The 13925-nt window shown below is 46.7% G+C and overlaps 1 protein-coding gene across 3 annotated transcripts in view; it reads right to left on the reverse strand.

Moving 5' to 3' along the window:
- Positions 1-13925, reverse strand: part of PEBP4 (phosphatidylethanolamine binding protein 4) — a 257467-nt gene that overhangs the window by 11103 nt on the left and 232439 nt on the right. For all 3 annotated transcript variants that reach the window (XM_051975716.1, XM_051975718.1, XM_051975715.1), the window contains 2 exons: positions 9821-9866; positions 5138-5257 (listed from right to left, as the gene is read on the reverse strand). In XM_051975716.1, coding sequence (XP_051831676.1) covers positions 5138-5257; positions 9821-9866 — 166 coding nt within the window. The remainder of the gene's footprint in view (positions 1-5137; positions 5258-9820; positions 9867-13925) is intronic.

Below are 13925 nucleotides of genomic sequence, written 5' to 3' on the forward strand. Positions count from 1 at the left end.
GAATTGCCCTAGAAAGGCCCCAGCTGGGGCTCTGCCAAGCCCCCAGTTTTACCAGCTCGGCCAGATGGGTGGTGCCTGTCCAAGCAAGAGAGATACCTTGCATAAGCGTTCAGAGCTGACTCAGGGCGGTGCTGGGGCCTCGTGGGGGGTCGTCGGCACAGGCTCCCCGAGCCTCCCCCCAAAACCTGCACTTGCACGAAGAGGTCTGGGAGAGCGGAGGGGACTGGCAACCAGAAACTCCAGGGAGGCTGCTCTGCCACCAAGCCCCACAGCAATTTGGGGAAGAGTTCCCATTTTAAGAAAATAAAGTGTGTGTGTGTGTGTGTGTGTGTGTGTGTGTGTGTGTGTGTGACTTTTATGCTTTGAAATTTCATTTCTAAAATACAGTCCGTCACCTTCTTCCCAATGACCTTTGTCTTATTCACCTATTATACCCTCAGGTCTTCACTTAGCCACTCAGAGATACACTTCAGTGTCTGACAAGTTTCAGCCCATCCTTCCTGTTTCATTGTCAGGAGATGGATACAACAGTGCAAGGGCCAAATTCTGGGGTGTGTAAAGTGGGGCTCCTAGGGAAGGGAGAGCCAGAACTGAAAGGGGCCTCACACACAATCTAGTCCAACACCCTCATTTCGTTAAGGAGGAGGCAGAGACCCAGAATGGCCTAAGGTCACACACCATCATGTCCCCCACTCCCGGGCTCTTCTCCATTTACCATAAACGGCTTTTCCCCTCTTGTTTGGGTTTTCTCTCTGGGACTTCTGCCAGCCCCTTTGGCTGAGGGGGGCAATTTCCCAGGGCTGATTGCAGCCTTTGGTCAGGGAGGGAGGAGCTTTGGGGGGCAGTTAGGCCTCCCTCTAGTCTCTTAATCCTCACCTTTGGGAAGCCTCACTGGCTCATTGGGTGAGGAGGAGGGCTAAGAAAGGGGAAGGGGAATGGATTTATTTTTGACAGCTGGGCTCAGCGGAAGTGACCCTGGGTCAGGTGCAGTTTCTCTGGGATGTGGTTTCCTTATCTGTCAAATGGAAACCATGATACCTATTCAATCCATCTTGTGGGGTTTATGAGGATCCTATGGAATGCTTACTGAGAAAACTCTTGACAAGGTCCCGAATGTGTGAGCTGTGGTTATTAACTTGGGTCCCTTCCATCACTTTGCCTTGAGGTCAGGGAGGATGAAGATGGCAATGAGAGAAATTTTCATTCATGAGGATGTTTTTTCAAGCTCCTAAAAGAGTTACAGAATCTCAGAGTTGGCTGAGGAAGTACATGGGGGCTGTGTATGTTTATATAGATGTGTGGGTGTGAGAATGTGTGTGAGTCTATGAATGAGAAAGGGTGTGTGTGTGTGTGTGTGTGTGTGTGTAAGTATGTATGTTTGTGGACATGAACATAGCACTAGACACTATAGGGTGAGAAAAGGGAAGTAGAAGACAAGGCTGATGAGGATCTTTAAGAAGTGTTTAAATAAAAGATGACAAGTGCACAAATAAAGATTCTCAAGAGCACAAATTCTAGAGTCAGGGAAAGGGAACAAGCATTTATTGTACCAATTATGTGCCAGACACTGTGTTAAGTGTTTTTTACAAATCCTATTTGAGCCTCACACTAACCCTGTGAGATAATTACTATTATCCCCATTTTACAGCTGATGAAACTAAGGTAAATGGAGGTTAAGTATCTGAGGCTGGACTTGAACTCAGGTCTAACACGGTTTGCTACCTACCTTTGTGGAAACTCTGGAAGATCTAGCCTAGAGTCTCATTTCTTAGAGGAAGAGTCTTAGAGGTATATTCCCTAGAAGCCTAGAGATGAGAGGTCAAGGGTGGGAGGAGTGGTTCTGTAAGATGGAAATAGTATCCATGTAAAGAGTAATGAAGTGTGTGTGTGGGATGATCTGCTCTAATGAATGCTTTTAAAACTTCCCATTTGGGGACTGCTTTATCATCTAGTGCCTCCATGGAACCCCTATACCCATTTCTGGGGAATGTAACTTAGAGACTGTCTTAGTGAATGTGACTCTTAACTGGATCAAGCCTTCTATTATCATTATCTGCTGAATGGTAAGAGTGCGTGTGTGTGCGCGCGCTTGCGCATTGGGGTCTTCAGCAAGTCCTTGTGTACTTTACGCTTTAATAATTTAGGCTGTTTCTATCACAGCATTTAAAAGCACATTTTACTGCAGTTTAGAATAACTCATCACAAAATCACTCCCAGTGTGTTCCTTCAGATCCCTGGACAAACAAGAAATGCTTACTGTAGATATAAAGATAAACTATTTCCTATGGCTGTCAGAAATTAAGTTGCTATCAACTTGCCTTTAAATTTTACTCACAGATTGCTCCTATCATAGCTACCACTGAAAACAACTTAAAAGTTAAAATTTTGGGGCTAAAAATCTGCTTATGACTTTAGGAAACCCTAGTAGCATCTCTAGCATTAGGGAGTGGCTGGCAGGGTTTGGGGAAGTACTTTGCTGGGAGGGACAGCCACAGGCCTTCTAAACTCTTTACTCTGAAGGTCATCAAGTTGTATCCAATATGTTCCAAGCGGAGCCTCATTCAGGACCAATACTGAGTCAAGTTCAGAGGAAACCAATTGACACATGTGAGCCAAGTATTCTGAGCAAAGGCTCAGGTTTTTAGCTATGGATGGTCAGGGGAAGAGATTGTGCAGGAGAATGGGTATTAGGATTAGGGTAGGAAAGCAGAGGAGCCTGAGCCTGTATATGTTCCCTGGGCCTGAAATTGTTCCAGCCCCTTTTTCTTTCCTCTTTCCTTTCCTCTACCCACAATCTAAGAAGGCGGCTTCTGTGCAATCAAGGGAGGCAGGGGGTTAGGGTTGAAGAGTGAGAATGAGCAGTAGAGATTTTCCCTTCTTTCTCCCTCCGGTTCTCATGATTAGATCCTAGTCTGATACCATTTGATCTTCCCCTTTCTCCGCCCCATCTTGACTAGTTCTGAAAGTCCCCAATGGAAAAGAGGGCTTGTGACATCATATTTATTCCAGAGACTTATAAAACAGTACAAGAACATACTTGGGGGACAGTATGCTGGGAGGGGGGGTGGGTGGAAGAAGGGAGGGCACTGAAAGTATGTTGGAAGTGGGACAGCAGGATGGAATTTGTGCAGCCAGAGGAGGCCGGATCCAAACCTGCCTCCGGGGCCCTTCATGGGGTCTTAGCACCCCAGTGCCTGGGCCAATTTTGATGCCCAGACATGTCTGGAATTGGTTGGGACATTGCTTCTGTGGGCCTGCCTCTAACCTGTGTCTGTTTGCCAGACCTTGGAGTCTCAGCCAGGGCTGAGAGCGGGGGGCATGTGTCACCCCACTTTGGTTCTAACTCCTCAGTCTGGATCTGGGAGACACTGATTCTGAATAGGGAAAATGGACCCTTCCCCCCCCACCCCCATACATTTTTCCCCTTCCTTTCTGCTCGCCAGGATGCCTACTTGCTATGGAGGAGACACAGAGGGCTGGGGACAGCATCACCTATCAGTGATTCCCCATGAAAAGACAATGAGGAGAAGGCCATGGTCTCTGGGCCCCAGCTGGCCCTGAGCCTATAGGCTTTCTCCCCTGCCTGGAGTCCCGTAAGCCATCTAGTTGAGGCTCTCATTACCTCTTACCTACCCTCGGTAACAGCCTCTCACCTTGGTCTGGTGCCTCCAGGCTTGCCCTGCTCCCTTCTAGCTCCTGTGCCAGCCTCATCTTTGAGAATCCACCTCCTCCCTTCCCTGCTCAGCGACCTACAGCACCCTTCCTGACTCCTCGTCAAGACCAAGCCTTTCCAGGTCCTCCGTGATCTGGCTCCTTCCTTTTCCTTCTGCTCTGTGAAATCAGCCGCTTTCCCATCCTCCCCCCTCCTTCCCCCTCCCCACTCTCCCAGAGAATGGGCTCATTCCCCAGGGGTACTAAAGGGGCAGGATGGCGTCTGGGAGGGCATCGGTGCCCCCCACAATTCGCAGCTCAGAAGGGTGCCGAGGGCACCGAGAGGATTGGTTAAGAATAGCTACTGTATTGATATATTTGTAGTATATACTTTACTACAAAGTTGCAGTTTGCAGAGTTCTTTACTTACTTAGGTTTTCTCATTCATCCTCACAGCCTGCTTGCAAAGGCAGCAGGTGTTATTATTGTCCCCTTTTTTCCAGATAAGGAAACAATCTTAGAAAAGTTAAGCCTCCTGCTACTAAGTATCCGAGGCAGAATCCTAACCTAAACTAATCTAATGATTCGGGACCCCCGGAGTCCTCTGCTTGGTGGCTAATATTCTGGAATCTGCGCCTTCCTTCTCTAAAGGACAAAGGCTCGCTTTTTGGGAATCCCAGATTTGGGAAGGGGAGGAAGTTTCTGGGGCTAGGCCGGGCAGATGTTGGGAGAGGGAAGAAGAGCTTGGGCTGGGCCAGCCGCTTCTCCCCGGCCGCCCTTCTGCTGACTCTGCCTTGATTGACATCACTGCTCCCCGGCTTACCTCCTTCTGCTACCTCCCTTCCCTCCCACCACCTCATCCTGACAGACTCTTGAAATATTCTTCTTTTTGCTTTTCTTCCATTTTCCTGGAATGGAAATCTAAGGCTCCGAAAGAAGGGGGGGTTCACTCAGGGGCACGGATTATGTCAGGTGGTTGCTGGAACCCCGACATTCTACTCTCCCCCAGCCAAGGGCAGGAGGGGATGGAGGGAGCTCTCCGCTCAGGTCTTGTGGGAGGGCAGTTAACAAGAATTCAGAGAGGGGAGTGGGCATCAGGCTGGGCTTGAGGCTGCCTTGGCCTTGGCCATAGAGGAGTTTTATGGAGAACAAGCTGGCAGGGAGGTATTCCAAAGTCCTCTTGCCCAGATCAGACCCAATTACCAGCGGGGGTGGTTGCTGTAGGGTTACTGCCCATACCCCTGGGGTCACTAGGGGAGATTGCTCGTCCTTTCCATCTGGGGTTCCTTTCATAGTTATGCCCTTGGTTCCTGGACTTTGCTCTCTTGGGGAGATGCCACCTCTTTGGCCCAGGCTTGACTTTCCCAAAGAAGGGAAACCCTTTGCTCAACTGAGATTTCAGAAGCTTAGTACTATGGGGCTTGAGGCCTTCATTACCCCAGTGGGGTCTGCTCCAGCTGGGCCATGGGTAAGCTGGAAGTCTTACCTCTCTTAGCATTTTCATTAGCCGTCAGGGTGATAGGTTTTCCTTTTTCTGGCTGCTCAAACAGGATGAACTGGTATCGATGGAAGCCAGTCTGTGGTGGTGGGCTCGGAGGCCGGTAGGCTGAGGGTAAAGAAGGGATAATGGAGTGAATCCCTCTCTAGCACAGTGCAGGGCAAAGACCCCTGAGGCCTTCTTAGGTGTCCCCCGGCTAATGCAGGCAGAGGAGAAATCTGGGGACCAGATTACCTAAATGTTCCTGCTTATCCACCCTTGCCCCTGAGAGAGATGGGCCCTCTTCTTATAATCAATAAGTTCTCAGAGACATTATCATCGCCATTGTCCAAGGATCCCAAGGGGTCGTCCTCTTCACCCCTTTCCTCATTTTACAGAAGAGGAAACTGACTTCTGGAGAAGTTACCATGTGAGTTGTCCAAGGCCTTACAATAAGTGGTAGGGCTGGGATTTGAACCCCAGGTTCTCCAACTCCAGACTCTGGGGCTTTCCACTGGACCAAATATTCATTCACTCACCAAATAATTACTAAACCCTCATGTACAGAACCCTGCCCTCATGGACCTTACAGTTGAGTAATACTAACAATATCAGCTGACATTTCTAGATTTGCTTTAAGATTTGCCATTATCTCATTAGATACTCACAAGAGCCCTGGGCCAATATTACCCCCATTTTCCAGAGGAAACAAATGAGGCACATAGAGGTCAAGGGGCTTGCACAGTAAGTGTAGAGGAAAGATTTAAAATTTAAACCGAGGACCTCCTGACACAGAAATTGGGAGTTAGGGAGGGGAGTTGGGGATAGGAAAGCATGGGGTCAGGAAAGTATGGGGTCAGGAAAGACTCCTTTGAAGAGGTAGCATTTGAGCATTTCCTAGAGGGGCTTTCTAAGGAGTGGTAGTTTTCAAATGGGAGTGTGTGGGGCACATTCCAGGCACAGAAAACATCCTGAATTCCAGCATCAATACCCAAAAACCTCTCCTCTTTATCTCTAATGATCTAGTGAAGGCGGCAAGAATCAGGCCTGAGGGAGAGGAATGGGAGGTCCCTGCTTTGTTGCTCTGCCCTAAGACAGTCTTTCTGCTCAGGAAGAAGTTCATTTTTTCTGCTTTTTTGTATATGTTTAGCAGTGTTCCCCTCCCCCCTTCTTTATTTCCTTTTTCAGCATTTCCTTATGAACTAAGTTCCCAGGGGAGCCAGTTTCTTGGATGGGCTCTAGGATCTGGAAGTGGTTATGGGGGTGGGCTGGATTCAATTCAAAGGCTTGCTCATGGAAGCCCTCCCAGTGGGAGTGGTGGCCTGGGTTGAGGCAGGGGAGCCTACTGAGGACCTTTCAGATGAGAGAGGGCCGGGGCTGAGCCCTCTCCCTCTTCCTTCTCAGGAGCCAGGTTTGGTAGGATAGAAGGATCTCTCCCCACTCCCCAGCCCTCCAGTCTGTGTGAACCCCAGTCTTAAATGACTTTAACTGTCCTCATCAGGTTTTCCTTTTCCTCTCCTCTTTCTCCTTCAGGAAAGAATTAGATTGGAGCCTTCCCTGGCCCCCTCTTCCAGATGGGGAAACTGAGGCCCAGAGTATGCCCTGATTTTCTTTGGTGCTTTTTTTTTTGAGTCAGAAAATTCTGGAAAAGAATTTTGGGGGAATCGAATGGGAGAGAAGGGATTAATCATGCAAGGACTCTGAGGAAAAGCCCTGGACGTCTTAACTACATTTGTCTCATGTCCCCCACTCAGCCAGTTCACAAGGCAGAGAGAGGAGGGCTGAAAGAAAGAGGGTCTGTTTGGAGCTCAGAGGGCCTGCCACTAGAGGGGCAGCCTGTCTATCAGCATCCTTCCTCAGCTTTTCTGAATGCAAGTCAGTCAGAGTGCCTGAGCATGCATGAGTGTGTGTATGTGGGAGTGTGTGTGTGTGAATAAGTGTGTGAGTGTGTATGTGTGTGTGATTGTGTGTGAGAATGTGAGTGTGTATGTGAATGTTTATATGTGTGTATGTGTATGTATGTGAGGGAGTATGTATGTATGTGTATGTATGTAAATGAGTGTGTGTATATATGTGTGTGTGTGTGTGTGTGTGTGTGTGTGTGTACACAGTGTGCTAGAATTGGAGTCAAGACCTGGGTTCAAATCTTGATATCTTTCTATCTATGGACTAGAAAAAAGAGAATAAGGAACTTGCTCAATCAAAAACAATTTTTTACTACTACTTTCATTTCCAAATTTTTCCCCTCTTGCCATTCCTTCCTTTTCCCATTGAGAAGACAAGAAATTTGTCCTCTTTTGAACTTCTCTTTACTCATCTGTAAAGTAGAGATAATAACAGCATGTACGGTAGTGTTGGTAAGGATGGTAACGATAGAAGGATCAAATGAAGTATTGGCTATAAAGGCCTTTGTAATTAAAGTGCTTACATAAATAACAGTTATTATTATTACTAATGTCATTTTAGGCTCATCTTTGTTAAATGGAAATTCAAATAATAATAATAGCTAGCAGTTATGTAGCACTCAAAGGTTGGTAAAATACTTTTCATAAGTGACCTTCATTTGATTTTTAAAGCAACTCTGTGAAGTAGGGTTGGGATAAAAATATTCCAATTTTATAAATGGGGAAACTGAGACTCAGAGATTCAGAGGGAGGCTCAGAAAGGATAACTAGTAAGTGTCTGAGGCAGGATTTGAATTCAACAGTTTCTGACTCCAAGTCTGATGCACTATTTACTTTGCCACCAAGTTGCCTTTATAATGGTAAATACACTCTATATATTGGCATATATGGTACGGATGGAAAGGGTCCTGCTGTTTTTATGCCTAGGGTTACTATTAACATGGTTGTTATCTTGGTGAGAGATTAGTTAGTTGATAAGCATTTATGAAGTTACCTAAGCTCTGAAGATATGAAGAAAGGCAAAAAACAGGCCCCACCCTTGAGGAGCTTACAGTCTAATGTGTTTGTGTATATATGTGAAATGAAGGTGTCTGTCAGTGGTTGTAGGCCAGCAAAAGTTTGGGGAGAGTCTCCAGGTTTGTGTGATTTCATAGAGGTTTTTGTTATCGTGTACATTCATGTGTTAGGGCTTCCGAGTTTGTGCTTATGGGTGTTAGGGTTTCTGTGTAAACTGGTGTGTGTGTGTGTGTGTGTGTGTGTGTGTGTGTGTGTGTGTGTTAGAGACAGAGAGACAGAGAGAGGGAGGGAGAGAGAGATAGAGACAGAGAGAGACAGAATGAGAGAACAAGAGAGACAAAGAATGAGACATACAGAGAGAGAGAGAGAGAGAGAGAGAGAGAGAGAGAGAGACACACACACACAGAGACAGAGATAGAGACAGAGAGAGACAGAGACAGAGAGAGAGAGAGAGAAGAGAGAGAGAAAGAGGGAGAGAGAGAGAGAGAGAGAGAGAGAAAGAAAAAGGGGGAGAGAGAGAGAGAGAGAGAGAAAGAGACAGAGAGAGAGAGAAGAGAGAGAGAGACACACACACACAGAGACAGAGATAGAGACAGAGAGAGACAGAGACAGAGAGAGAGAAGAGAGAGAGAGAGAAAGAGGAGAGAGAGAGAGAGAGAGAGAGAGAGAGGAGAGAGAGAGAGAGAAAGAAAAAGGGGAAGAGAGAGAGAGAGAGAGAGAGAGAGAGAGAGAGAGAGAGAGAAAGAGAAAAAGAGAGAGAGAGAGAGAAAGAGAAAGAGAGAGAGAGGAGAGAGAGAGAGAGAGAGAGAGAGAAGAGAGAAGGGGGGGCAGGAGTGGAGAAAGGGAGCACACATGCATGCACATTTTTAAGTGAATTTCCTGGGATGGTGAATTTTAGCATGTGGCTCTGTGTCTTGGAAAATGACATTGGGAAGTAAGAGAGAAAGAAACACGAGCTTCTCTCCTCTATTTCTCTTCTCCAGCACTTCCCCCATCTTTACCCTGAGTCTCCCATTCCAGGACTCTTCAGCAGAATTCCCTTCCTAGTGGTGAGCATGGGGAGCCCTTGCCCAGTGTGGGCATCCTGGGCATCCTCTGGCTTACTTCCCTGGAGAGATGAGGTTGGGAAATTGGTGACCACTTGGGAGTGCTGTCAGTGCCAAGGACATATTCAGACTGAGGGAATGTGAAGGGATTAGGAGGGAAGGGAAAGCATATTTTAGGGGCACCAGGTAAGGAGAAAGATCAAAGGGTGAGGGAGGTAACATTAAGCTGCAGATGTCCAACTCTGCATTTGTCTTCAGCTTCCTACTAGATTGTAAGCTCCTTGAGGGCAGGAGGAATTTTGTAATGATAATAGTGCAACTCTATAGTCCTTTACAATTTTGAAAGCCCTTATGGGACAATAACCCTGTGAAATCAACAGTTCAACTAGCAAGACCCCCATTTTACATATGGAGAAGGTGGGATGATGCCCACAGCCAAATACCATTTCTCAAGTAGGATCTTGCACATAGGGAAGGCCCATAAATGTTTATAAAAGGAACGAATGTTGATTCTCCCAACAAATTCATCAGATCTCCCTTCTGGGATTTCTCAGAGAACACCTCTGCACCCCAAAGCAGCTGGGTCACCTGGAAGTCTTACCTGCTCATCTTACTAATGAAGAGAGAACCTAAGTAAGGATCATTGGAGAAAGGATTGCTTCGGGGCAGACCACAGTGGATGCTTGCTGCTTGATTACTGAAACTGAAGATGGGGTCTTACTTACCAGTCAGCTCGTGGCCACTTATTTTTCCAGTCTTGAGGCCAGCACCCTAAAACACAGAAGCACATGTGGGTTACTTAGGGACGGGCCAGAGGAAGCAGGAAAGCCTGTCTGCTAGACAGGAGGTGGCGATGGGCGCTGTGGAAGGCGGTATCTGTCTTGGACTAATGCCCACAGAAGGATGCTCGATCTGCTTCTTCCAGTTTTAATGCAGGTAACACATACCCGTGTGCCGGAGGGAATGGTTCAAGGGGAAGGACTTCCCGGAGGAAGGGAGTGGGCTGACTCTGGAGAAGTCCAAGGATCCATTTCTTGTCTCGGCTTCTGGAAACCTATGGGACTGCGGGGAGCTGGAAGTGTATTGTGCTAGAAAGGGCAGTGGTTGCCCTGTCAGACTCCTTGTGACCCCATATGGGATTTTCTTGGCAAAAATATTGGAGTGGATTGCCATTTTCTCTTCCATCTCATTTTACAGAGGAGGAAAATGAGGCAAATAGAATAAAGTGGCTTGCCATGGTCACATAGCTACTGTTTGAGCTGCATTTGAACTCAGGTCCTCCCGAGTCCAGGTCTGACACTGTCTACTGTGGCACCTCTTTAAAAATAAATAAAATAAAATAAAAATTTTTATTTTCAAAATATATACATTCACCCTTACAAAACCCTCTAATTTTTTCCCTCCCTTCCCCCATTCTCTCTCCCAGTTAGCAAATAATCCAATATATGTTAAACATGTATACATATTTCCACAAATACCATGCTGCACAAGAAAAATCAGATCCAAAAGGAAAAAAAAAACATGAGAAAGAAAGCAAAAAGCAAGCAAATGACAACAAAAAGAGTGAGATTGCTATGTTGTATTCCATATTCTGTTCCCATGGTTCTCTCTCTGAGTGTAGATGGCTCTCTTCATCACTGAACAATTGGAATTGGTTTGAATCATCTCATTGTTGAAAAGAGCCACGTCCATCAGAGATGATCATTGTATAATCTTCCTGTTGCCGTGTACAACAATCTCCTGGTTCTGCTCCTGGTTCATTTACTCATTACATTTAAGGGACTTCCCCAACTGAATTCAAATAAGTGCTTCATGGTTACCTCTGGGATCTGGAGCAAATCACCTTGGCCCTTCCATGTCTGAGATTCCCCACCACAAGCTGACCTCCCCGCTCTCTACTAGCTCCAGACCTAGAGTTCTAGAATGGATATCAGTGGCCCAAATTTAGGTTCTGCACAAGGGTGCAGATCCTTCCTTTTTCCTCTGGGAGCATTCAAAGGGCTTGGCCAATGACTGTCTAAGCTACCCATAGTAAAAGGGACAAAGGAGGGTGGGATGGGCCATCGAGGGCTCCTTTTGTGGGGCTGACTCAGCTTGGGCCCCCTCCCCCCCAGCAGGCCCTGGGGCCTCCTCTGGGCCTCTGCCCTCCCCAGCCTGTGGGATAATGAAGAGATGGGGGTGCGGCATTAATTACTGTTTGTTTAGGGCTGGGAGATGCTCAGATGAAAGGACTTAGAGGGAGGGCACTGGGCTCACCGGTGCCAGTACCCTGGGCTATGCCAGGGGATCCTGGGGCCCCCAAATGTAGGTTTTTATAACGTTCATTGTGATGATTAAGGACAAATCATAACTGGTTCATTCGGCACCTAACTGTGGCCCACTCAGCTGGTCCTCTTCCTTGGGTGAGGGATCGAGGTGGGGGGGAGGCCTCGAGTGGGGCAGGAGCCTTCCAGATGTCTTAGGAAGAACCCACACAAGGTTACTGCTGTAGTTCTGATTTTAAATCTAAAGTCCATAGGCTCCTTGCTATTCCAGCTGATAGATTAACTTTATAAAATCCTTAAAGTGGACAACATACTTCACATGTGTGATTACGCTTGATGCTCATAACAAACCCATGAGGTTGATTATGCTGTGAGAGTCAGGATCATTGGGTGAATTATTGATGGTTACAGAGCTAATAAGTATCAGAAATAAGTGTTAGATTGGAACTCAGATCTCTCCCGAGTCTCTCTGTCTGCAGGACTTTCCATTACTCTATTCTAATCTTCAGGATTAATTTCACACCTGTCTTATAGCCCAGCCTCCCATTTCCTTCTCTGGGAGAATGCCCTTCATTTTTGCTGACAAGCCTTGAATTTTCCCAGAGTTGTTCCTCTGACACCTTCAACACTTAGGGGCTAGCGGAGGCAAGAAGGGGCTGAGAGTGGGGGTCTGCAAGGAGAATGTTGGTAGCTGCTTTTTTTTTTTTGCTTCTTTCCCCAGAGGGGCTCCTTTGTGCATTAACCACTTTTCTCACTCCTTTCCCACTGTGGAACAGCCTCTCCCGGCTTCTATTTCTACACCAGGGACACAACACAGCTGTTTGGGAGGAGGCCAGCGGCCGTGCCCACCCAACTCATTCTCATAAACTGCTACCAGCAGTGTGACCCATGCTGCTCCCATCTGCCCTGCAAGTCCTGTCTGCCATAGGCTTGAGATCTTCCTTCTAAGTCCTGTCCTCCCTCCTCCCTGTCAGCTCACTCCACTCCCAAGCTCCCTACCTCAGCCGGGATCTCTCTACCTGAATTTTTTCCATTTTTGTTTATTCAGTACCTATTGCAGTGCCTTGGATAGAGTAGAATGACTTTGAATTCAACATCCTCCCTTTCTTTATTAGACATTTTGGGAATTTGAAGCTAGGGTCTGAGACTGCATAAAAGGATTCTTTTAGCTGCCCACTCTCCTTAGCTCAGACCTTCCCAGCCCAATTTAGCTAGAGACTTGTTTAAACAAAACAATAGCAACCCAAAATCGCTGTTTCATTTTTCCTCTCCTAAAAACTCCCAGCCCCACCCAGAGATATGACCTTAGCTCTGTCCACTGGAGGAAATGGGGGTGGGGGTGGGGATGGGGAGATCTTGGGGTGGAAAGTTTGATTTTCCTCCCATTGACTTGGGAGGGAACTTATTCTCCCTCTGGGAAGTTCTCTCTCACCAACTGGAGCTTCTTAGACAGGGAACTGATCTCTTCCATTTACTTTGCTGAGTAAGACCATATGGCCTGTTGCCCTGGACCCTGGGCCTAAGCTGGCTGAGTCAGCTTCTCAGGAACTTGTAAGCAGGGATCCTCAAAAGAGCTAAAAATACTCAGGAGGAAGGAGACTAGTTGGGGGTCCTAGGTCAGGACCGTAGCTGGATCATTTCAGCTTCTTTTTCTGTACTGTGAGGGGCTTGGGTGAACATTCTTTGAAGTTCCAGGATGCTGTGATCTCATGATCTCTGCTGCAACCTTCCCTGTGTGAATTAAGAAGAACCTAAGGACCAAGGGAGAAGTAAACCCATTCTTGTTCATTGCCCTGATGTATCACCCCAAACTCTCACTTTTTGGTTCCTGCTATGGGGGAGTCTTTATAAAAAGCATCTGTACCATAAGGGTGGAATCTCAAGACGTGGGGAAGGTGTTAGCTCTCATATTAAAGCATGGGTCCCTAAGATCAGATTGGCAAGCCTTTGCTAATGTTCTACTCCTGGAAATCATTAACATGCCCCCAATTTCATAGTTGAGGAAACAGGAGAACAGGAAAGAGAGTTGCCTAAGATTACACTTGGAATCCAGGCTCCCTCATGTCTATTCCCATGCTTTTCCCATTATGTTGAACTGGTTCCTAGAAGGAACTCTGAAGGGAAGGAGAGAAATGGTTACAGACAGAAGTACAGGAAATAGCAGAGGACTGGGAATCAAAACATCTGGATTCAAATCCAGACTTTGATACTGAGCACCAGTGCCACTTTGGTCAAGTTCCTTTTATTCTTTGATTTTTTTTTGACAGCCTCAGTTTCCTCATCTGTAAGGGTTATACTGGATGATCTCTAAGGTCCTTTCCTGCTCTCAATCCCATAAAATGATATGTTCTCTGTGGTTCAAGGCATGAAGTATGACCAGACAAGATGGATCTGCTTAGGATCATGGAGACTCCGGGTGGTATGGGAGTACCGGCATCTCAAGGTAGAGTGGGAAGAATCATGAAAAGGGGAGGAAGAGGAATGGAAAGTGGAGAGAACTTAGAATCAGAAGGCCTGGATGTTATTCTTTCTTCTGTTTTTTTTTTTTTTTTTTTTTTTTTTTTGT

Source organism: Antechinus flavipes, chromosome 2, assembly GCF_016432865.1.
Source record: "Antechinus flavipes isolate AdamAnt ecotype Samford, QLD, Australia chromosome 2, AdamAnt_v2, whole genome shotgun sequence".
Taxonomy (NCBI): Eukaryota; Metazoa; Chordata; class Mammalia; order Dasyuromorphia; family Dasyuridae; genus Antechinus; species Antechinus flavipes.